Source organism: Kogia breviceps, chromosome 17, assembly GCF_026419965.1.
Source record: "Kogia breviceps isolate mKogBre1 chromosome 17, mKogBre1 haplotype 1, whole genome shotgun sequence".
Classification (NCBI taxonomy): domain Eukaryota; kingdom Metazoa; phylum Chordata; class Mammalia; order Artiodactyla; family Physeteridae; genus Kogia; species Kogia breviceps.
Genome location: NC_081326.1, coordinates 42,785,433 through 42,809,422, shown reverse-complemented (window position 1 = coordinate 42,809,422; position 23,990 = coordinate 42,785,433). Strand labels below are relative to the sequence as shown.

Below are 23,990 nucleotides of genomic sequence, written 5' to 3'. Positions count from 1 at the left end.
AGATCATGTTTATCCATAACTTGGCACCTCAAATATGGTTTCATTCTCTGGGGCTCAGTTGAATCACTTTAAAAACATGCTAGAGCTTCCCTGGTGGCACAGTGGTTGAGACTCCGCCTGCCGATGCAGGGCACACGGGTTCGTGCCCCAGTCCGGGAAGATCCCACATGCCGCGGAGCAGCTAGTCCCGTGAGCCATGGCTGCTGAGTCTGCGTGTCCGGAGCCTGTGCTCCTCAACGGGAGAGGCCACTACAGTGAGAGGTCCGCGTACCGCAAAAAAAAAAAAAACAGGGGCTTCCCTGGTGGCGCAGTGGTTGAGAGTCCGCTTGCCGATGCAGGGGACGCGGGTTCGTGCCCCGGTCTGGGAAGATCCCACATGCCGCGGAGCGTCTGGGCCCGTGAGCCATGGCCGCTGAGCGTGCGCGTCCGGAGCCTGTGCTCCGCAAGGGGAGAGGCCCGCATACCAAAAAAAAAAAAAAAAAAAAAAAACACCATGCTAAAGCTGACAGGTTTGACCAGGGACTAGCTGTGAAATTAGGAATAGACTAATTTTTGGTATTGAAAATAACTGTTACTCTGTAGCACAAGATTCTATCATGTTATCAGTGCCAACTGATGGACAATCTAGGTCAAACAGTTACCTAAGGATATAAAAAAGGAACAAAGAAGTCAGGTATGTGACAGTCTTATAGATTTGTAAACTGTCAGAGAAAAAGTGACAGGTTAAGTATAGGTGTAGATGAGAATACCTAGTAAAGCTATAAATATGAAGAACACCTATCTTTAAAGAAAGTGTAGAGGAAAGGAGCCCATGAATGATATTCAGAAGAAGTAGCCACTATCCACAGAAAACAAATCAAGGAAGGTGGTTATCCAGAAGTTAAGAAAGAATTTCAAAAAAGAATCAATGAACATCAAGGATTAAAAGGTTTCCATTGGATTTGCAAATAAGAGGTTTGTTCTGTTAACTGAGTAAGCTGAAAGAAATTTTAGCATTTTTATATGACAACAAGGATTAAATGAGATTATAACTGATGAAGCCAGTTCCGTAAAAACGTAGTGCATAGCATACAATATGCACTCAATAAATATTTGCTTTATGAAGGAAGGAAGGAAGGAAAGGAGAAAGGGAGGGAGGGATGGACTAAGATGGATAAATGAATAAAAATGGCTTGGTCCTAAGCAATGTCAGCAGATGAAAGACTTATTCCAGGTAAGGTAGATTCATTTGTTAAACAGGTATTTACTGAATTAATATATGCTAGATATTATTCTAGGATCTAGGAAGAGAGCAGTGAACAATATAACCTCACTGTTCTCATGGATCTTGCCTTCTAGTTGTGGAAAGAAGGATAATAAACTAATAATTAAATGACATATAGTATGTTGATGGTCCTAGATGTTCAGAAGAGCACTTAGGCAGGGTAACAGAACAGGGTGCTGCCACTTTAAGATAGGATAGTCCAGAAAAGCCACTCTGATAAAGTGACATTCCATAGAGACATAAGGCATGAGGCTACTTGGGAAAAAAGTGTTCTAGAAGGTGAACAGAAGTGTAAAGGTCCTGTATCAGGACCCTGTTTGGATGGGAAGCTGTCAATGCTTTCAGTAAGGTAATATGAGGTTGTATGCTGAGTAGGGGAAATAATCAGATAACCTTGAGGAAAGTGGTGGAAATTTATAATAACTTTTATAGGGAGTGGAAAGGTATTAGGGAAGTATAAAAAGTTTACAAAATTATCAATGAGGGCTAGAAGTCATTTTTTCCCAAAAAACTGTCAAGAACTTCAGAAAAGAAGCTCAAATCTCAAATGGTTGGAACGATCCAAGGCTACACTTCCTTCCAATAAACTGAGAATCCACAATATCCAAAATATATAAAGAACTCATGCAACTCAATATCATAAAAACAACCTGATTAAAAAATGGGCAGAGGATCTGAATAGACATTTTTCCAAAGAAGACATACAGATGGCCAACAGACACAGGAAAAGATGCTCAACAAAACTAATCGTTAGGGAAATGCAAATTGAAACCACAATGAGATAACATCTCCCACCTGTCAGAATGGCTATTACCAAAAAGGACCATAAATAACAAGCGCTGGCTAGGATGCAGAGAAAAGCGAACCCTTTCTGCACTGTTGATGAGAATGTAAATTGGTACAACCATTATGGAAAACAGGTTGAAAGTTCCACAAAAAATTACAAACAGAACCACCATACAACTTAGCAATTGCACTTCAGGGTATTTATCCAATGAAAACAAATACACTACTAGAAAAAGATATGTGCACCCCAATGTTCAGAGAAGCATTATTCACAATATCTGAGACACAGAAGCAACCTAAGAGTCTATCAACAGATGAATAAAGAAAATGTGGTGTAGGAGGATGATATCAAGCTGGCAGAGTAGGAGGACACTGAACTCATCTCCCACAATGAACATATCAAAAAAATACATCCACATGTGGAGCATCTCTCACTGAAAACAAACTGGAGACTGGCAGAAAGGCTACTCTATAACCAAAGCTATAAAGAAAGATCCACAGGGAGTCGGGCAGGAGGGAGGAGAAGCAACAATCAGGGGGACCTGTACTCCTAACAGGGGACACAGAAGAGGAGGGTAATATCAACAGCTCAAAGATCCTCCCTGGGGAGTAAGTGGTTTGTACCACATTTTGGACACCTCAGTCCTAGAATTCAAAACCAGGAAGACAAGTCCCCTTAGCTGGATGGAAAGCAATGGGACTTAACAGAAGAAATCAAGACTCTACTCCTGAAGAATGCATGAGTAAACTTGTTAACTCCTTGAAACAAGGCAGAGGAAGCAGACTGAAACTGCCCAGGGCTCCGCGGGTTTCCTGAGACAAAGGTCACAGCACGTGCTCCTGCCTGCAGCAGGTGCCTGCTCCTGCCCTTCTTACTCTGTCTGGCTCAGCTCCCTCCAGGGCAATGGCTGACACTGCCAAGGAAAGTATGCACCTGGGGATGGAACCAGACAGACCCGGCATTGCATCTGAACAGGGCGAGAGCAGACATTACTGGCACTGACAGAGAGTGGTGGATTATAAGCCATCTGGAGCTCTGACTGCTGTGTCAGGAACGTTACAGCTCAAATGGCACTCCACACTGGGTACCCTCTCCAGGCCCTCTTGCTCCAGCGATACTCCCCTCTGGGACAAAGGTGTCATTGCCAGGAGGGAGTATAGTACAAACTTAGAGGGAATGGAACCAGCTCAGACTCACCTTCAGGGCTTCTTGTCCAGCATCTGGGAATCCGACCCTACCCACCCACATGTGGATGATGACCACTGATTACAGGAGAAGCTCCAAGCTCACACCTGGCTCTAGCACTAACAGCAAAAAGAAAAGCAAATTTAAAAATGAGGACAGTTTAGGGGACCTCTGGACATCAGCATACTAACATTCATGTCATAGGGGTCCCAGAAGGAAAAGAAAGAAAGGGGTCAAAAATGTATTTGATGAAATTATGGCTGAAAACTTGAACCTGAAGAAAGAAACAGGTAACCAGGTAGAAGAAGCACAGAGAGTCCCAAACAAGATCAACCCACAGAGACCCACAGTAAGACACATCATAATTAAAACAGCAAAAGTTAAAGAAAGAATTCTAAAGGCAACAAGAGAAAAAGAATCACATAAAAGGGAACCCCCGTAAGGCTATCAGCTGTTTTTTCAGTGGAAAGTTTGTAGGCCAAAAGGGAGTGGCAGATATATTGAAAGTGCTAAAAGGGAAAAATCTACAACCTAGGTTATTCTACCCAGTGAGGTTATCATTCAGAATTGAAGGAGAAATAAAAAAACTTCTCAGACAAGCAAAAACTAAAACAGTTCATCAGTAATAAGTGAAATGTTAAAGGGTCTTTGCTAAGTGGAAAACAAAAGGTTACAAAAAGAAGAATCTATAGGAAAGGAAAAATCCCACTAGTAAAAGCAAACATATACTAAAGGCTGTGGATCAATCACTTAAATAAGCTAGTACAAATATTAAAAGACAAAAATTGTAGGGACTTCCCTGGTGATCCAGTGGGTAAAACTCCACACTCCCAATGCAGGGGGCCCAAGTTCGATCCCTGATTAGGGAACTAGATCCCACATACATGCCGCAACTAAGAGTTCGCATGCTACAACTAAGGAGTCCGCATGCCACCACAAATGTGCCACAACGAAGATCCCATGTGCTGCAACTAAGACCTGGTACAGCCTAAATAAATAAATAAATAAATAAAAATAAAGATAAAATCAACTTTAGCTACAATAAAGAGTTAAGGGATAAACATGAAAATGTAAAATATGACTTCAAAAACAAAACATGGGGGATGGGAGTAAAAGATGTAGACCTTTTAGAATGTGCTTAAGTTTAAATGACTACCAGTTTAAAACCAATAGATATAGGTCAACCTATATAAACCCAAAGGTAACCACAGATCAAAATTCTACAACAGGTACACAAAAACTAGAGAGAAAAGAACATAAGAATACCACTAAAAAAAAAAAATCATCAAATCACAAAGGAACAAACTAAAGGAAGAAAAGAACAAAGAAGAACTACAAAAACAACCCAAAAACTAATTAACAAAATGGCAATAAGTACATACCTATCAATAATCACTTTAAACGTCAATGAACTAAATGCTCCAAAAGATACAGGGTGGCCTATTGGATAAGAAAAACAAGACCCATCTATATGCTGCTTATAAGAGACTCACTTCAGAGCCAAAGATACACACAGACTGAAAGTGAGGGAGGTAAAAAGATATTTCATGCAAATGGAAATGATAAAGTAGGAATAGCAACAGACATATCAGACAAAGCAGACTTTAAAACAAAGTCTATAACAAAAGACAAAGAAGGGCATTATATAATGATATAGAGAACAATATAAGAAGAGCCTATAACATTTGTTAATATATATGCCCCTAATATAGGAGCACCTAAAGACATAAAGCAAATATTAATAGACATAAAGGAAGAAATTGATAATAATGATACAATAATAGTAGAGGACTTTAACACTCCACTTACATCAACAGAAAGATCATCCAGAAAGAAAATCAATAAGAAAACAGTGGTCTTAAATGATACATTAGACCAGTTAGACTTAATAAATATCTAGAGGATATTCCATTCAAAAATAGAATACACATTCTTTTCAAGTGCATATGGAACATTCTACAAGATAAATCACATGCTAGGTCACAAAACAAGTCTAAACAAATTTAAGAGGACAGAAATTACAGCAAGCATTTTTTTCTGACACCAACAGTATCAAACTAGAAATGAATTACAGGAAGACAAATGGGAAAGACACAAACCCATGGACATTAAACAACATGCTCCTAAAAAACCAATGGGTCAATGAAGAAATCAAAGAGGAAATCAGAAAATACCATGGAACGAATGAAAATTAAAACACAGCTTTCCAAAATCTATGGGAGGCTGCAAAAGCAGTTCTAAGAAGGAAGTTTATAGCAATAAAGGCCTATATCAAGAAACAAGAGAATTCTAAAACAAAAAACTAACCTGCCATCTAAAGGAATTAGGAAAAGAAGAACAAATGATACCTAAAGTCAAAAGAAGGAAATAATAAACATCTGAGCAGAAATAAATGAAATAGAGATAAAAGAAACAATAGAAAAGATCAATGAAATCAAGAGCTGTTTTTTTGAAACAATAAACAAAATTGATAAACCTTCATTTAGCCAGGCTCATTAAGGGAAAAAAAAGAGAGAGAGAGAGAGAGAAGATCCAAATAAACAAAATGAGAAATGAAAGAGGAGAAATTAAAACAAATATCACAGAGATTAAAAAATCATAATAGGACACCATGAATAATTATATGCCAACAAATTGGACAAGCTAGAAGAAACAGATAAATTTCTAGGAACATACAATCTTCCAAGACAGAATCAGAAAGAAATAGACAATCTGAACAAACTGATCACTAGTATGAAATTGAACCAGTAATCAAAAAACTCCCAGCAAACAAAAGTCCAGGAGGTTCTGCCAGTGCAAGGCAGGCCACAAAATCTAGAGGCGCTGCTGCCATGGTCAAAAAGAGGTCACCTGATCTTGAGGAGTGAACAACAACCACACCCAGAAGTCTTGTCATTGAAATGATGATCTCAGTAATGGTTGAACAGGCGGGGGCAACAGCTCTACTAGCCTGAGATTGTGAATGTGATTGGGGAAAGCATATTTCTGACTGACGTGGCACACAAGCACAGTGGATGCAGAAGAACTGAGTTATCTGGACAGAGTCCTAAACAACCTTGAGACTACACATATGTATAGAGGACATGTGGAAGGGCTCAGAGGAAAGTAAAAGTTTGGCAGGTATGAGAATGGCCAGAACACTGAATACACAATCCTAACACATATAGAGAGCTATCCATTAGTAGAGGACAAAAGCCTTATTTGAGAACTACCTCTGTTCAATTTTGGCTGACGACTAAGATAAGAAGACATAAGGGTGATACCTAAAAAGCCAGGGTTAAAAATAAAACCAAGAATAATAAAAACAGAACAAAACTGAGCTGAGACATCAGTGGTCACACAGTTAGGAAGAAACAGATTTAGCCCAAGGAAGTTACTTTACAAAGAAGCAAACTAGCATAAAAGAACAACAACTTTCCAGGAGAAAAAGAATAATACACACGCACATACCTAAAATTCTCAATATTTTAAAAATTTTAGGCAAACACAGAAATAGGAAAGTGTACCCTATTTCAGGAAAAAACCTGCAGTCAATAAAAACTGTCTCTGTGCCCACAGATTTTGCATGAAGCATAACAAAAGACAACAATGTAGCTACTATAAATGTGTTCAAAGAACTAGAGAAAAAGATTTTTTTAAATTCAAGGAAAGTATGAAAACAATGAATCAATAATCTCATAAGGAGAAAGAAAATACAAAAAAGAACCAAATCAAAATTTTATTTTATATATTTATTTTTATACAGCACTTATTAGTTATCTATTTTATACAAATTAGCGTATATATGTCAATCCCAATACAAATCAAAATTTAAAGTAGAAAAGTACAATGACTGAAATGAATAATTTAGTAGAGAAGCTTAATAGAAGATTCATGCTGGCAGAAGAAAAAAACAATCAATGAACCTAAATACAGATCAATAGAAATTATCCAATCTGACTAGGGAAGAAAACCAAAAGGAGACCAGGAAAATCAGATAATCCCCAAACGACTGCCTCTGGGAGGGAGAAGAATGTCCATGCTAAAGAAATGTACTTGGGGATTGTGTTCAAGTCTATTCAAGTAAGCATTCAACATCTCCCATTATATACAAACACATAAGGATAGCCAATGCTATCAGGATCTTCAGGATCTAGAAAAACAGGCAGGGCACTTGGGGTCACTGAGGTAGCCAGGGAGATCAGTCAGACCAAGAGTTGTCCAGAGTCTAGAGACAGTGGTCTCCCCAGGATGCAGGCACCACTCTCACTCAATCTGCCATGTAAAGGTCTGTACCATAAGCCTTTCCTTGTTGGCCTAAAAGAGGAGCAGCATCAGCCATCAAACAAATCCAAGACATGACCCTACTGGCAAGGAGAGCATCTATCTAGGAAGGCAAAGCCATCATGTCCTTGAATCAAAGCCTAAATAAATTCTTAGGATTTGGCTTAAGTCGCAGCTTTCCTTAGAAGCTAGAGGTGTGAGTGTTTAAATCCCCCAATGGCCTGTGGAATCTAATGCAGTGCCCCCACCCCTCCCCCAACCCCACTTCCGGCATGGTGTAGATACACTTTCTGTACCTGTGCATTCTGCTGCCAGGTGAGTAAAACTCCAAGATTGGAACAATAAGCGTGTTAATGCCACATACTGTCCTTAGAAGTCTTGTGGCATTAATGGAAGGGACAGGTGCGATGGTGGACATGAAATTACCCCTCCCAGAACCTCCTCCACATCAGCCTGTATGGGAACCAGCCCAGTATATCTGTATTCCACAGAATGCCCCAGAGGGAGTCTACCTTTGCATCTCTCTCCTGACTGCATAGCACACTGATCTTTAACATTTTCAGTAACTCAGAGACATCTTTGGGACTTTCACATAGCTCCTGTCAACATGTCAGGCCGTTAACTATAAACTTGATTTTGATGCCTTGCTTTTCAAGAATAATTACCCTGTACCTGAAATGTTAGCCTATTTACTGCTTGTGCAAAAACACGACAATAAAATCAATGTTCTACAATTCCTGAAAGTAAAAAAAAAAAAAAAAAAAAAAAGTATCCATCCTGAAAAACAAGAAAAATATATTGAAGAAAAAATTAACAGAGCCTCAGAGAGCTGAAGCGTACTAACCTAAAATGGAAGGCCCAGAGGAGAGAAGAAAGAAAAGAGCACAAAAATATTTGAAGAAATAATGGCTGAAAAATCTCCAAATTGATGAATAACATTCATACATACATCCAAGCAGCTCAACCAAGCTCAAATACGATGACTACTGAAACATAAATCCCTATAGATATTATAGTCCAATTGTTGAAAACTACAGAACAAGAGAAGTTCTTCAAAGGAGCAAAAGAAAAATAACTCATCACATATAGTGGAAAATCAATATGTTTAAAAGTTGACTTCTATGTGAAATAATCGATTCAGAAGGCAGTGGAAAATCACATTCAGATACATGAAAGGAAGTAATAAACTGTCAACAAAGAACTCTACATCCAGAAAAACTATGTTACAAATATTAAGGTGAAATAAAAACATTCTCTGATCAATAAGGGCTGAGAGAATCCATTGCTAGCAAAGCTGCCTTATGAGTAATACTAAAGTGCTAATTCAAATCCATGGGAGGAAAAGAAGGGTGCCGGGTATGACAAATAAGTGGGTTAATATGAAAAATCCTATATATGTATTACTTCTCATTTCTCCTCTCAAGTACTTTAAAAGGCAGTTGACTATACAGAGCAATGAATATAACACTGTATTGCTGGGTTACTATACATAGAAGTGTGATATATGTGTGAACAGAAATGAACAGAGAACAGAACTATGTTCAAAAAATTTTTTCCATAATTTACCAGAATTAAGTTAAAATATATCTGAGGTGGAGTGTGATAAATTCAGAAACATAATATAATCCTTAGATCCATCACTAATTAATACATAGTAAAAAAAAAAAAATCAGTGGAGGAAATGAAAAAATGATATGCTAAAATACATACCTAAAACAAAGAAGGTATTACAAGAGAAACAGGGAACAAAAAGAAGACAAACAGATAACAAATAGCAAGTGACCAATTTAATTACAATACATCAACATTACATGAAATATAAATGGTCTAAACCCCCCATTTAAAAATAAGAGATTGTCAGACTGCACAAAAAAATCAAAATCTAACTAAATGCTGTCTAAAAGAGAAATACCTGCATTCAAAAACTAACTATGTTTAAATAAAAAGGATGAAAAAGATATACCATAAAAACTATAACCATAAAAGAGTTTGAATAGCTATAAAAATAACAGATAAAATAGATTTAAGAAAATATGTTTTATACAGGCAGAGAAGGACATTTCATAATGATAACAGGATCAATATTTTAGGAATCCGTAACAGATATATGCACATATGCATCTAACAACAGAGCTTCAAAATCTATGAAGCAAAAATTGACAGACTTTAAATAAAAAATGGATGACTAAAAATACTTGAAAATTTCAATACTCTAGTACTTTCAATAATTGATGGAATAACTAGACAGAAAGTCAGTAGGGTTATAGAAGAACTGAACAACAATATCAGCCAACCAACCTAACTGACATACACAGAATGTTGTACCCAACTACTACAGAACAACCATTCAAGCACACATGGAACATTTTCCCAAACAGACCATATGCTAGGTCATCAAGCAATTCTTAATAAATTTAAAAGGATTAAAATTATACCATATATGTTCTAGACCACAATGGAATGGAACAGACAACTGAAAAGCAATAAGAAAAAAACCAATGAAACTATAAGTTGGTTCTCTGAGTAGATAGCAACCTGATAACCCTTTAGCTAGGCTAACCTCAAAGAAGGAGAGAAGGCACAAGTAAAATCAGAAATTAGAGAAGGAATATTACTATTAACCCTCAATAAATTAAAAAGGTTAATCAACCCTCATAATGAACAACTCTATTACATCCCCACAAATTAGACAACTTAGACTCAGGGACAACTTTTGAGAAAGACACAATTTATTAAAACTGACTAAAAAGGAAATAGAAAATTTGAACAGACCTATAACAAATAAAGAGACTGAATTATTCATTTAAAAATTTTCCACTAAAAATAAAGTCCACCAATTCCACATGCCTTCATTTGGTGAATTCTATCAAATATTTAAAGAAATAATGCGAATACTCCACAAACTCTTCCAGAAATAGAGGAGTAGAAAAGACTTCCCAACTCATTCTATGAGGCCAGCATTACCCTGATATAAAAACCAAAGACACTGCCAGAAAACTACAGACTAAAATCCCTCATGAATACAGATAAAAAAATAAAAAGGTAAACCATGTTCAGCATCATATGAAGAGATGACACACCATAACCAAACAGTCTATATCCCCAAATACAAGATTAGTTTGGGGGAAAGAGGGGGGTGGGATGAATTGGGAGATTGGGATTGACATATATATATATTTTATATATATATATATAATATATATATATACACACACTACTATGTATAAAATAGATAACTAATGAGAACTTACTGTATAACACAGGAAATTACTTGGTGCTCTGTGGTTACCTAAATGGAAAGGAAATCCAAAAAAGAGGGGATATATGTATATGTATGGCTGACTCACTTTGCTCTACAGCTGAAACTGACACAGCAGTGTAAAGCGACTATACTCCAATTTAAAAAAAAAGATTAGTTTAATCAATTATGTAAAATTGATTAATGAAATATATCACATTAATAGCATACAGCAGGGAAAAAACACACATGATCACCTCAATAGATTCATAAAAACACTTGATAAAATCCAAAACCACCTCAGTGTAAAAAGTCTCAATAAACTAAGAATAAAAAGGATCCTTCTCAACCTCATGAAGGGCATCTATGAAAAATCCACAGCTACCACTGTATTTAATGGTGAAAGTCTAAATCCTCTTACTTTAAGATGGAAATGGATTCAAAAAACGTTAACTTCATATAAAACACTCATGATAAAACAGAGAAAAAAACATGACTGAAAATTTCATCAGGCATTATTATCCTAATTTTATAATGAATATAATCATTATGCATAATAAATATTATATGTGTACTATATGTGATAACAAAAAGTTGAAAGATAAAACAATGGGAAGAAATTAACAAAACTAAATTGTTAAAAGTGGTTATCATCAGGCTCCCCTGGTGGCGCAGTGTTTAAGAGTCCGCCTGCCCATGCAGGAGAGATGGGTTCGAGCCCTGGTCCACGAAGATCCCACATGCCACGGAGCAACTAAGCGCCTGCGCCACAACTACCGAGCCTGCGTTCTAGAGCCCGCGAGCCACAGCTACTGAGCCCATGTGCCACAACTACTGAAACTCACGTGCCTAGAGCGCGTGCTCCACAACAAGAGAAGTCACCACAATGAGAAGCCTGCGCACCACAATGAAGAGTAGACGCCGCTCGCCGCAACTAGAGAAAGCCCGTGCGCAGCAACAAAGATCCAACACAGCCAAAAATAAATAAATAAACTAAAAAAATAATAATAATCACTTCTTTATTTTTAAAAAAAGTGGTCATCATCAAGTGATTTTTATTTTCTCCTGTATATGTTACTTGCTTTCCAAATTTCCTTTAATGAGGGCATTATGCTAAGTTAGATAAATCAGACAGAGAAAGACAACTATTGTATATCACTTGTATATGAAATCTAAAAAAGCTGAACTCAGACAAATAAAAGAATGGTGGTTACCAGGGGCTGGAGGGTAAGGATATTGGAGAGAGATTGCTAAAGAGTGCAAACTTGCAACTATAAGATTTGAAGATCTAATGCACAGCATGGTGATTTTCAGTCAACAATATTATATTACATACTTCAAAGTTGCTAAGAGACTAGATCTTAAATTTTCTCACCACAAAAAAGAAATGGTAATTATGTGACCTGATAGAAATGTTAGCTAACAGCACACTGGTAATCATATTGCAATACATGTGTTTCAAATCAGCATGCTGTACACCTTAAACTTACATAATTTTATATGTCAACTGTATCTGAATTTTAAAATTCCCATTAATTAGAATGTTACCTTGGTATCATTTAAAAACCATATTTTTAAGATCTTAAGGCAATTTAAATTATATAGTTTATTTTTAAAAGGTGAGCAGGATATTAGATCTGCCATATTGGTTTTTGTTTTTAAAATAAGTGTTTGTGTGGGAGGGTGGAAAATGCAAAATTGATTAACAGGAAATAAATAAAGTAAGGTTCCTTGTCCAGCCTTTAAAAGTCATAGAACCCAGAAGTAAACAAATGATTGAGAAGGATGAATGTGAGCTACTGAGAAGAGAACAATGCCTGTAGCAATTATATTAAATATGTTTAGGCAGTTCAACAGCTTAACTTCATTTGTTATACATGTATGATGGTTTCCAAGAAATTTATTTAAAAACAACACCATCAAGAACAAATCTAAAGCTCTCTTCTGAGCTTCCTCTTTTACCCAGGCAATCTCATTTACGTACGGTTTAAGAGTTAAAGTCAGAGACACTGAGTAAAGCTGGGAAAAAAACTACTGCGATAGTACATCATCATGTTTCAGAACAAGTGGAAATTATGATTATCAAACTATGATATTTTAAAAATATCTATACTGTAACAATACATATGAACAACTAAGGTGACCAGAATTACACAGAAAAAATAGCCCTCATGTTTTTCATAGATGCTCAACAATTTTCACATCAGTTTCTATTAAAACTCATTAAATTCAACAATAGCAGAGTTTTAATTTATAAATGATCTTTATATTCCACTCTGTCAAAATATTTTATTAAAGTCACAGGCAACTCTTTCAAAAAAAGGAAAAACAAAACCCTGCTAGGCACAGGGTAGAAACCCGTCTGCTCAGAGGTGTGAGCTAGATGTAGCAAATTACATCTGCAAGCCTCACTGCAAATGCTCTCTAATGAAATTCAAGATGTTGATTTTGACCCACACACCCTACACAGATTGGATCTCGCTATATTCGCGATCATCTCTCCCATCCCATGGCAACTGAAATCAGATGACACATTTCAACAAACAGTTCCTCATTTTGAACTTTGAAGTCCAAGTTCAGTATAGAAGAAGGCTCAAATCTATAAAATGAGAACCCTTTTGTTCATCCTATTGATCATCTTTGGAATGCTAAAGGGGTTTTTTTTTCATTTTGTTCATATCATAATGACTAGATCACTGTATTTTGAATCTAAACAACTAGATTCAAAAATTAAGGTTTTAATAGAAATTTAGAACTCCAGAATGATAACCAAGCAACACCAAAGAGCAAGAGGAAAATAACTTCACAGGAGTTATGAATCCAAGTTAAAAAAAATAAAAGATAAAGAAAGTTTTAATTGAAAACACGGTCTTCATAACCACCAGGGTCAAATGGTGAAATACCAAAATTTTAACTAAAAATTCAAAGTTGTTTCCTACAGTAGAATACAGACAATGCGTCATTAAGTTCCATTTTTGCTTAAATTATCCTGAGTTGGTTTCTGTTGTATACAACCAAAGGATATCAAGGTATATATACATCTAAATACCATCTCTCTTTTCCATCTTTCTCAAATATTTTTTTAAAGACACTGGAAATTTGTTACATCAATTTTTCACTTTCTGTTTAGTCCTTAAGGCACCATCATCTGACCTGCATTAACACTATTCCTCTGAAAGTATTGTGATAAGAGAAACCAATCACCCAAAATTGTCAAATCCCTTTCACACCTTTTAGTCCTCATCTTATTGGGCATCTCTGCTACATTTAAATGACTATATTGTGTGTCTTCCATGACACTACTGCCTCATGGGTTTTTCCGTACTTACCTTATTCTCAGTTTTCAACATAGATTATTTTTTTTCCTTTTCAGCCAGTGAACATTAGTGCTCCCCCCTTTTTCTATCTGGATTATACTTATTTGTCTCTACATAAGTGATTTCAGGTGATCATATCTTTTTTCATGGTTTTCCCTGCTATCACATTGTGTATCTCTAACAGTGATTCTTCTTTTGAGCTCTAGACCCATATATGCAACAGCTTATTAGATATATTTACCTGAATGTCCCACAAACACTCTACAGTATGTGCCAACGTAAATTCATACTTCCCATCTTCCACACCCAAAACTAAACCTCTTTCTTTATTTGTAATCATAATATTAACCATATAAACATCTACACAGACATCCAAGCTAGGAACCATGGAGTTATTCTACACATTTAGTTCTCTTTCACTATCTATAACTAATCCAGTCACAAAGTTTTGCCAGTTTTTTTGTTAACTATTTCTCTATTCTTTCCCATTTTCTCCATCCCTATCACCACCATTCTGGTTCTGACAGTCATGTTTCCAGATAACTATAATAGCTAGATGCAATACCTAATCTCCTTGCCTCCAATTATCCTATCTTCGCCTTAGCCCATGCCCTCTCAGACCCCCAACAAATCCATCATCTACAATTATCAAAAAACTTTACTGGACAAAAATGAGTTGACATAAAACAATAATAGTAGTGGAGAAGCAGACTAGGAAGAAGCACAATTGGAAGGTGGTATAGATTTAGATACATTGCATATCTGGTTGATCATGAATGACTGAAAATATTTATCTACATTCTGAAACCAGCAAAATGACATTGAGAGAGAAAAAAAGCATTATAAATCAAAATGAGGATGAGAACAGGAGAGGACAAAACAGCAGATAATATCACGAATTTTTAAACATATAAATATAATAGATAAATAGCAAGTGACTGAGGCCCAGAGAGATAAACCATAAAGGATCAATCTGATTCATGACAACCATCCTTCAACAGGTTCCAATACTCAAATACGTTTGAAAAAGAGAATGCGGAATGACACTGAAACCAGGAGGACTAGTTGAAAACTGAAAGTGAACAGACCTCCAGATTCTTTCTCAATCCATGCACAGGTATAAAGATAAAGAGTAAACTACTTTTTACATGTATGCATCAAAGGGTTATACTCAAACATTTTTACAAACAACATTTAAAATTTAAAAATATATACTTATGGTCTTTCATAAGTTAATATCTACAGTTTCTTATGCCTGAAGAAGTTTTAAATATTTTGAAATAATCTCCTTTCCTCAAGGTAGGTTTGGCCAATGAGAATAACCAGGTGGTTAAAAAACTGAAACCTAAACTAAAATTTAGGTTTCAATGTTGATTATATAGTCACTCTATAGTCTCCTAGGGAGTATGAAAAATAGACTTTAGAAGTTTCTATTTGATTCTATCTAGTCCTCTCCATCTGGTATATGATATTTTTAAAAGTTGAAAATAAACTAATGGGCTTCCCTGGTGGCGCAGTGGTTGAGAATCCGCCTGCCAATGCAGGGCACACGGGTTCGTGCCCCGGTCCAGGAAGATCCCACATGCCGCGGAGCGGCTGGGCCCGTGAGCCATGGCCGCTGAGCCTGTGCTTCCGGAGCCTGCGCTCCGCAACGGGAGAGGCCACAACAGTGTGAGGCCCGCATACCGGAAAAAAAAAAAAAAAAAAAAAAAAAAAAAAGAAAAGAAACTAAGATTCTAACTCAGTTCTAGAAAAAAAAAATCAGGGAATATAATAACATCTTATGCTTTAAAGATGGAGGCTTCTGTAGTTCTTAAGACATTCATAATATATTGGAAAAACAAGATAGGAATAAAACAATTTATCAAATGAAAAGGACAAACAGTTGAAGTTGGCAGGAGTGCTGCAGGAGTAAGAGGGATTTGAAATGAGTATTGAAGAGATAACAAATAGTAAGGTAGTACACATCAGCCCTTTCAGAAAATCCACTAAGGGGGGGCTATAATATTGTCATAACATCTTCACCTCACTGGGGGATCCTATTTCCAGAAGCAATGGTAGATTTCATTCCCTGAATGACCCTTGCACTAAAAACAAATGAAAATGATGAATGTATTTATAAAATGTTTATATGTAACACATACTATGATTAAAACTTATATTTGTTTACACATACAAACACGCACATGCACACACACAGTATCTCCTTAAAATCATTAATGAGATTCTCCAAAAAGTAAAGATTATTAATGCCAGGGAATGAGAGAAGCCAGAAACTCAGAGGTAAACAAAACAAATTGCTTGAGGCATTTCAAAACTGGTGAAATTGAACATCCTTGTTCACAAGTAAGGTTGATTAAAGACAAAGCCCTAGGCCAATTTGTAGTGTAGAACTTAACAGGGCACAATGCTTGTATGCAAATGGCTATGAGACTAATGTTAGGGTAAACTAGAAATAAAACTGCCCCATTTTTCTGCTCTCTACATGACCCAACTACAACTCTACCAGAAAATTGAACTTTGAACAGAGTAAGAAAAATACTGATAACCACAGCCAATCCTGTAAGTTCTAACTCAAATTTTTATTATATGAGTGGTATAAAAACCTTTAACAAGGAATTTAGTTTAAAGTGTTCCTGAACTGGTAATACTCCCAATGTATCAGAAGTAAATTCAAGTATGCATAGGAGGAATCCTTAGGCTACTCGTCAAAAAATGTCTATAGACAAATTTCCAAAGAAAATAAATAACCTCTCTCCCTATAAAAAAGAACAAAGAATGCACAAGGAATACTAGGCCTAGTAAGGAAGAGTCGGCAGGAATTAGACAATAATATAAAATAAATCATTCATGTATCAAGAAACACAAGGAAGCCGTGAAAATTATGAAAAGGAGTTTAAAAAATCAATCAAAATGAAAAGAATATCATAAGTAAAAATTTAAATTTGATAAAGTGCTATAAAGTTCAAACACGGGTAAATTAATTTATGGTTTTAGATGTCAAGATGCAGTTTGAATCTGAAGAAAGAGAGGCTCGTAAGGAACTAGAGAAGATCTCCTGGATGCTGGTAATATTTTTGATCTTGATTCAGATGTAGGAAACAGGGGTAGGTTTATTATAAAATGTATCAAGCTGTGAACTAAGAGTTGTGCAGTTTTCTATATGACATATTTGAATTCTATAAAAGTTTCTTCAAAAAATTCAATGAATAACTGTTTAACAGCATATTAGACCCAGCTTTAAAAAATTAATGAAATGGAGGATCAGATTAAAGAAATTACTGAGAATGCAGGTCAGCAAGTCAAAGAGAAAAATATAAAAGTACAAAGAAGAGACAAGAATAATATAGTAAAAATGTGAAAAATTCTAAAATATATGTAAGAAAGAATAAGGCACAGGCAATATCTGAAGAGATTATGCCAGAAAACTTGCAGAACTCATAAAAGACACCAACACTAAAACTTTAAAACACAAAGATTTTAAAAATTCTGAAAGCTGCCAGAGAGGAAGGACAAAATACCTCCAAAGAAACACAAACTGCAAGTGGACATTGCAGATAAATATTTTCATTGTCAATAGGACAATGAAAAGCAAGAGTGAGCACAACAGAATTTTTAATGGGTCAGACAAAAATAACTACCAACAAAGAAATTATATATTCAGCAATATATCTTTCAAAAAGGAGGGCAAAATAAAGACATTTTCAAACAAACAAAATTAAGTTTGCTAACAACATATCATCACAAAAAGGCAAAAGGAAAATGATCTGAGATAGAATAAAGGACTGAATTTTAAGAAGGAATGTCTAGTAAGGCACTAGTATAGGACTCCACAAACATGGCCCATGACCAAATCTGGCTATCAGATTTTGTAAATAAAGTTTCAAAGAAACACAGTCATGTCAGCTCATTGACATATTGCCTACGGCTGCTTCTGCACTCCAAAGCAGAGTTGAGTAGTTGCAACAAGACCACATAACTGGTAAAACTGAAAATATTTACTATCTGGCTCCTTACTAAATAAATTTTCCAAACACTGCCCTGATTATATATATGCAATAAATATAAGCAATTATTTTCTTAAGTGATAACGCATTAATCCAGAGAGGATGATTGAATTAAAGTATTTTAAGACCTGTGTGTTGTTCAGGAGCAGAGTAAATAACTTGATTTAATGCATAATTTAATAAATTAAATATGCAGCTTAATATTTCTAGGACCAGAGTTGACTTTTAGGAAAGAGTGTTAATTTCTAAGATTGAAAGAAAAACTAGTTAAGGAATAATTTCCAATATAGCAGGAGAAAAAAGGAATTAAAATAACATATATTACAGTATAAAGGAAAAAAACTGTTATTTAAACAACTAAATAAATTCAAACAAGATAGTGAACAGATAACAGGAGAAATGGAGGATGGGAGAAATGGGAAAAAATATTTGCAAATCACACATCTAATAAGGGTCTAATATCAGAATATATAAAGAACTCTTACAACTCAACAATAAAGAGACAAATAACCCAACTAAAAAGTGGGCAAAGGATTTGAAAAGGGACTTCCCTGGTGGTCCAGTGGGTAAGACTCCATGCTCCCAATGCAGGGGGCCCGGGTTTGATCCCTGGTCGGGGAACTAGAACCTGCATACATACTGCAACTAAGAAGTCCACATGCCACAACTAAGAGTTCGCATGCTGCCACTAAAGAGTCTGCATGCCGCAAGTAAGAAGCCTGCATGCCGCAACTGAAAATCCCGCATGCCACAATGAAGATCCCACGTACCGCAACTAAGACCCAGTGCAGCCAAAATAAATTTTTAAATATTTTTTAAAAAAGAAAGGATTTGAATAGAAGAAGAAAATACACAACAAGATCTACAAACGGCCACTGAGCACATGAAAAGATGCTCAACATCATTAGACATTACGGAAATTAAAATCAACACCACTAGATACCACTTCCCACCCACTGAGAAGGCTAGAACCAATAAGACAATAACAAGACAACAATAATAAGTGGTGACACAGATATGGATAAATTAATATTATAAATCAACTATACTTCCACATAAAAATATGTGAATAAATTAGAACCTTCATTCATTGATGTGGGATTGTAAAATGGCACAGATATTTTGAAAAACGGTCTGTCAATTCCTCAAAAGCTAAGCACAGAGTTACCAAATGACCCAACAATTCTACTATATATATCTAATAGAAATTAAAACATATGTCCATGCAAAACAGTGTACAAGAATGATCATAGCAGCATTATTCATAATAGCCAAAAAGTGGAAACAACCCAAATGTCCATCAAGTAATCAATGAATAAATAAAATGTGGTATATCCATAAAATGAATTATTATTCAGCCATAAAAAGGAATGAAGACAGACATACTATAACAATGGTTCTATGAAAGAAGTGAAAGATGGCTTCTTTCACTTACCACTTATACTGGTAAGTGAAAGAAGCCAGTCACAAAAGACCACAAATTTTGTTATTTCATTCACATGAAATGTCTAGAAGAAGCAAATTCATAGGGATAGAAAGACAAGTGGTTCGTAGGGTCTGCGGGGAAGGGAGAAAGAGGAGTAGGTGTTAGTGATATACTAATTCTTTTTAGGGTGATAAAACTATTCTAAAATTTTACGGTGATGGTTGCATAAAAATTGTAAATACACTAAAATCATCTAACTGTATATTTTAAAAGGAAGAATTTTACAATATGTGAATTTTATCAATGAGTTTTAACAAAAAAATCAAGGTACAAATCATTTTAATCTTACAAAAATTATTCCAGAGTTCAAATTTTTTTAAAAAGTAGGAAGCACTCCCAGCTCACTTTATGAGCTCACTTCACTCTAGCATATCTTTGATATGACATGTAATAGCTATTGTGAAAATAAGGAATTCCCTGTAACCAAAAACAAATAACAAAGAACGTCTATGTCCAATATGCTAGAAAAATTATCAAGACAAAGAGCACTTAAGAAGAACTCTAAAGAAGTTCCTTCTAACTCTCACAATTCTATGATTTTATGAAAATGGTATTCATATCATTAAGTACCAACATTAATTTCTGCCAGTAAAATCATGCTTACTTTTGATAAACCTACGAAAACTAGATTTCAATGGAAATTTCAATAGAGAAAAGGAGAGAGAGAAATCGACATTAAGTCAAAATCAAAAATTGCAGACTGTACCTGCTTTTCAATGACAGTACTGTGGTAATCTGAACGATATCAGGATTCAGACACTTACATCCTAATAATATGAACAAGGTGTTGACCTATTTAGCACTGTCAAAAAATTTGAGGCTTGTTATTAAAATATAGATTCACATTATTTATTTTGTGACTCAAAACTTCTCCAGGTTCACACAGTTTGAAATGAATACATCAAAGTTCAAAAGGATATGAACCTGCAACTGAAAACACTGCAACATCAGAAATCAAGTATTTACTGAAGAAAGATCCATGGCTCCAATCATCACACAATTATCTACTTTATTTAAATAAATGAGTAATCTAGAAATATATCATGCTTGCTGTAAATAATGTATTCATTTGATTATGTATTTATGATGTACCCATTCATAAGTCAAATGGCTTAAATTAAAATCAACCTACCTATAATTCTTAGTTCAGCCTAATGCAAACATCTGAAACCAACTTTCTTCTCAAGTTAATTTTATCTATGTTTAGCATTTCAGTGATTATACTGTATCCTATATGATCTTTTGTAGATAGTCTCTCTCTCTCTCTCTCTATATATATATATATATATATATATATAGTCTCCATATATGTAAAAGGTGTGGCTATCAACAAACACCATCACTTAGTTCATTCACTTCGTATATCTCTCTTTGTAGATCCACTTTGTAGATCACTTAGTTCATTTCCATGCAGTTCTTTCAATGAGAAGACTGATTCAGAAATGCAATGGCATTTTTTTAAAAAGCAGTAAAACTAAAAATATCAGTATAAAATATAATAACCATAGGAAGACTTTTTTAAAAAGTACCTTCTTCAAGGATGGGTCGTGGGATGACAAAAGGAATCTCTTGCAGAGGTTCCATATACTTGTGGCCAGCACTAACAATCTTTATTTGAGGCAAACAGAGGACAAGTGTTCCTGGCATGCTGGTCTGTCCATGGTACCAACTTCTTACTGTTCCAGGAATGTCACCAGATACAATTGTACTTGGGGAAGGCAAGCTATCACTTGGGATGAACACACAACAAGACTGTACTTCAAGCTAGAAAAGAAAAGCAGAATCAAAATACTTGGATCAGACTAAATTTGAGAGTAAATGTATCCTCAAACATCTAATATCTTTACCAGAATACACAGGCGAGCCAAAAAAAAGAAAATGCCCCATACTTATGTCTTTATGAGTTACTTTCACTAAATAATACAACAAACACTTGAAAAGGTATTGTTTCTTGCTATAAATTTGATCAAAAGAGCACAGTGACATGAAATGAAAACATATCTGCCTTTCCACAGTTCTTTCCAAGAAACATGATTGAGTTAGAAAATGTGCTGGCAAAAAAAAGGTGAGAAAATCCTCCTTTTTTTGCAGTTCATTACATTTTGTTAACACCAGCTAAGGCCTTAGAATGGACTAGCATTTTATTGCTCTTACTTTAAAAAAAAAAAAAAAAACACAAACAGCTATTTCTATGTGAATTTGTCCCTTACTTCACATACTGAAATTTAAGAATATATTTTAAATGTTCAGATTACATCTCTAGACAAACATTAAAGGAGAACATGTTTATAACATATAGTAATGAAGAAAATTCAGGAGACCTAAAAATCAGAGTGTTATTCCTTACTTTTATCATACTTCAACTTATTACTTAAATTATGATTTCAGGTGAAATTTTTCTGTTCCCCTATCCCCAGTGTAGTTACTTAGGTTGCCAGGCCCTAACGGAGTTAAAGTAAGACTAAGCAAGACCAAATAAAAAATTGAATACATCATGAGTTTTTATTCAAAAGCAATGTAAGTTAAAGCCTATTAGTCTTAGGTGACTCTCTTACAAGGTAATATTCTGTACCTGGTTAGTAAACTGCCCAAACAGCCTAACGTACTTAAATTATTTTTAAGAAAATACAAAATATAACCTTTAATTTTCTATAAAATATTTGGCATAAAAGGTATTATCTAATAAAAACTAAAATTTGTTTGCTTGAAAAGTGTTTGGATAGTCTAGCAACTTAAAATAACAAAGAGATCATATTTTACAAAAGATAACTAAGAATAAAGTAATACACCTTCTCTTGGGGTTAATATATTCCTTAGTGAGAGCACGATATGTAACCGGTCTGGAATTCCTTGATATGATAAATAATTTGCCAGTCTTACAAATTAAGTATACTTACTCATCTTCCCTTCAATATTTCTGTGCACGGACAAACTGATGAACTCAGTGAAGAAAAATATAAGTAAAATTTTGCAAAAAAAAAAAAGTACATTGGTTCATGAAGTATGAGATTTTTTAGTTTTAGAATTTTCTTGTAGCTTAGATAATTTAAGCATGTATATGGTTAAGCAGTTCATTGTTGATTTAAGATCACAACATTTTTAACTTCTGAAATAGAAGTGTATATTGTCTCAGATGTATTACATTTACGTTTTAAAATATATAACAATGCATTAGTGGTGTTAAAGTGTGCAAGTTAAAGTGGCAGGCTGACAGCATATTCTCCTATATTAATTATGTTTTTAAGGTCAAACAATGAAGGGTCAGTGTTTAACACTTTATGTTAGATTTTTAAAAAATATTTATTTATTTGTTTGCTTGTTTAATTTGTCTGTGCCGGGTCTTAGTTGTTGCGGCATGCAGGATCTTCATTGTGGCACTCGGGATCTTCATTGCAGCAGGTGATATCTTTTAGTTGCGGCATACGAATTCTTAGTTGCAGCACGTGGGATCTAGTTCCCTGACCAGCAATCAAACCTGGGCCCCCTGCATTGGGAGTACGGAGGCTTAGCCACTGGACCACCATGGAAGTCCCTGTGTTAGATATTGATGCTATGTTGAAAAATGCTTCCAACAATGTGAGATAATTAGTTTAATATGCCACCATACACAGATTTATACATAGATGTCCTGAGAAACAAATCTAAATTGTGCCAAAATTTCCACTACTTCGGAAATAAATTATTTAATCAAATTAAAACAACCTGAGCAATGCATACAGAATCAACAGTATGTCAGCCTGACATACATAACAACTGTAAAAAATAAACTTTCTAAAAAATAAACTTTCTAAAAAATGATGTATATTGTGGGGATTCTTTTAATGATAAGAACTAAAACATATACATAATCCAAATTGTTCAAACTTATTATAATGTTACATCTATTATGTATACTAAAGCTATCACATAAATCTTTTTACACTTTTAAAATAACTGTTAAACTGTATGCCTAAAATTGTGGTTTTAATGTAAAATGTTGAGTGATTTATATAAGTGAATATAAATCTGCAGCAGTAAATTTTGTATTAATGTAAGGATCTGACAATCCAAGGGAAAGAAAATGAAGTAATCTGCCAGTAAGAAGTCCTCAAACTGGGGGTCAGATCATGTTCATGGAAACCATCTGGTTGGGACCCTCTGAGCCACACCAAACACAAATGATCTTTTAAAAAAATATCCTATTCATTAATGCATCACAGCTGCACTGAGTGTTACTTCATTTTTCCATGGCAACATCCTTTCTGTTTCAAGGATCTTATTTCAGTTTTGGTAGCAACATGTTCTTTTGCCAATATTGAACACATTCATGTGTTAAAGTGAAGGGATTATTACAAATTCTTGAAGTAGAACCACCTCTATTTTGATTCCTATTAGGTCAAGGGCTACATATCTAAGTATCATATGCTGAGGATAAACCAATAAAGTAGAAATTATTCGGTATTA

The 23,990-nt window shown here is 35.1% G+C and overlaps 1 protein-coding gene across 9 annotated transcripts in view; it reads right to left on the bottom strand.

The window, feature by feature from the left end:
- Window positions 1–23,990, bottom strand: part of VPS13B (vacuolar protein sorting 13 homolog B) — a 774,679-nt gene that overhangs the window by 402,855 nt on the left and 347,834 nt on the right. For all 9 annotated transcript variants that reach the window (XR_010837425.1, XM_067017180.1, XM_067017176.1 and 6 more), the window contains exon 23: window positions 21,077–21,311. Coding sequence is in view for 8 of the 9 variants with exons in the window: in XM_067017180.1 (XP_066873281.1) it covers window positions 21,077–21,311 (235 nt within the window). In the remaining variant the exon portion in view is untranslated. The remainder of the gene's footprint in view (window positions 1–21,076; window positions 21,312–23,990) is intronic.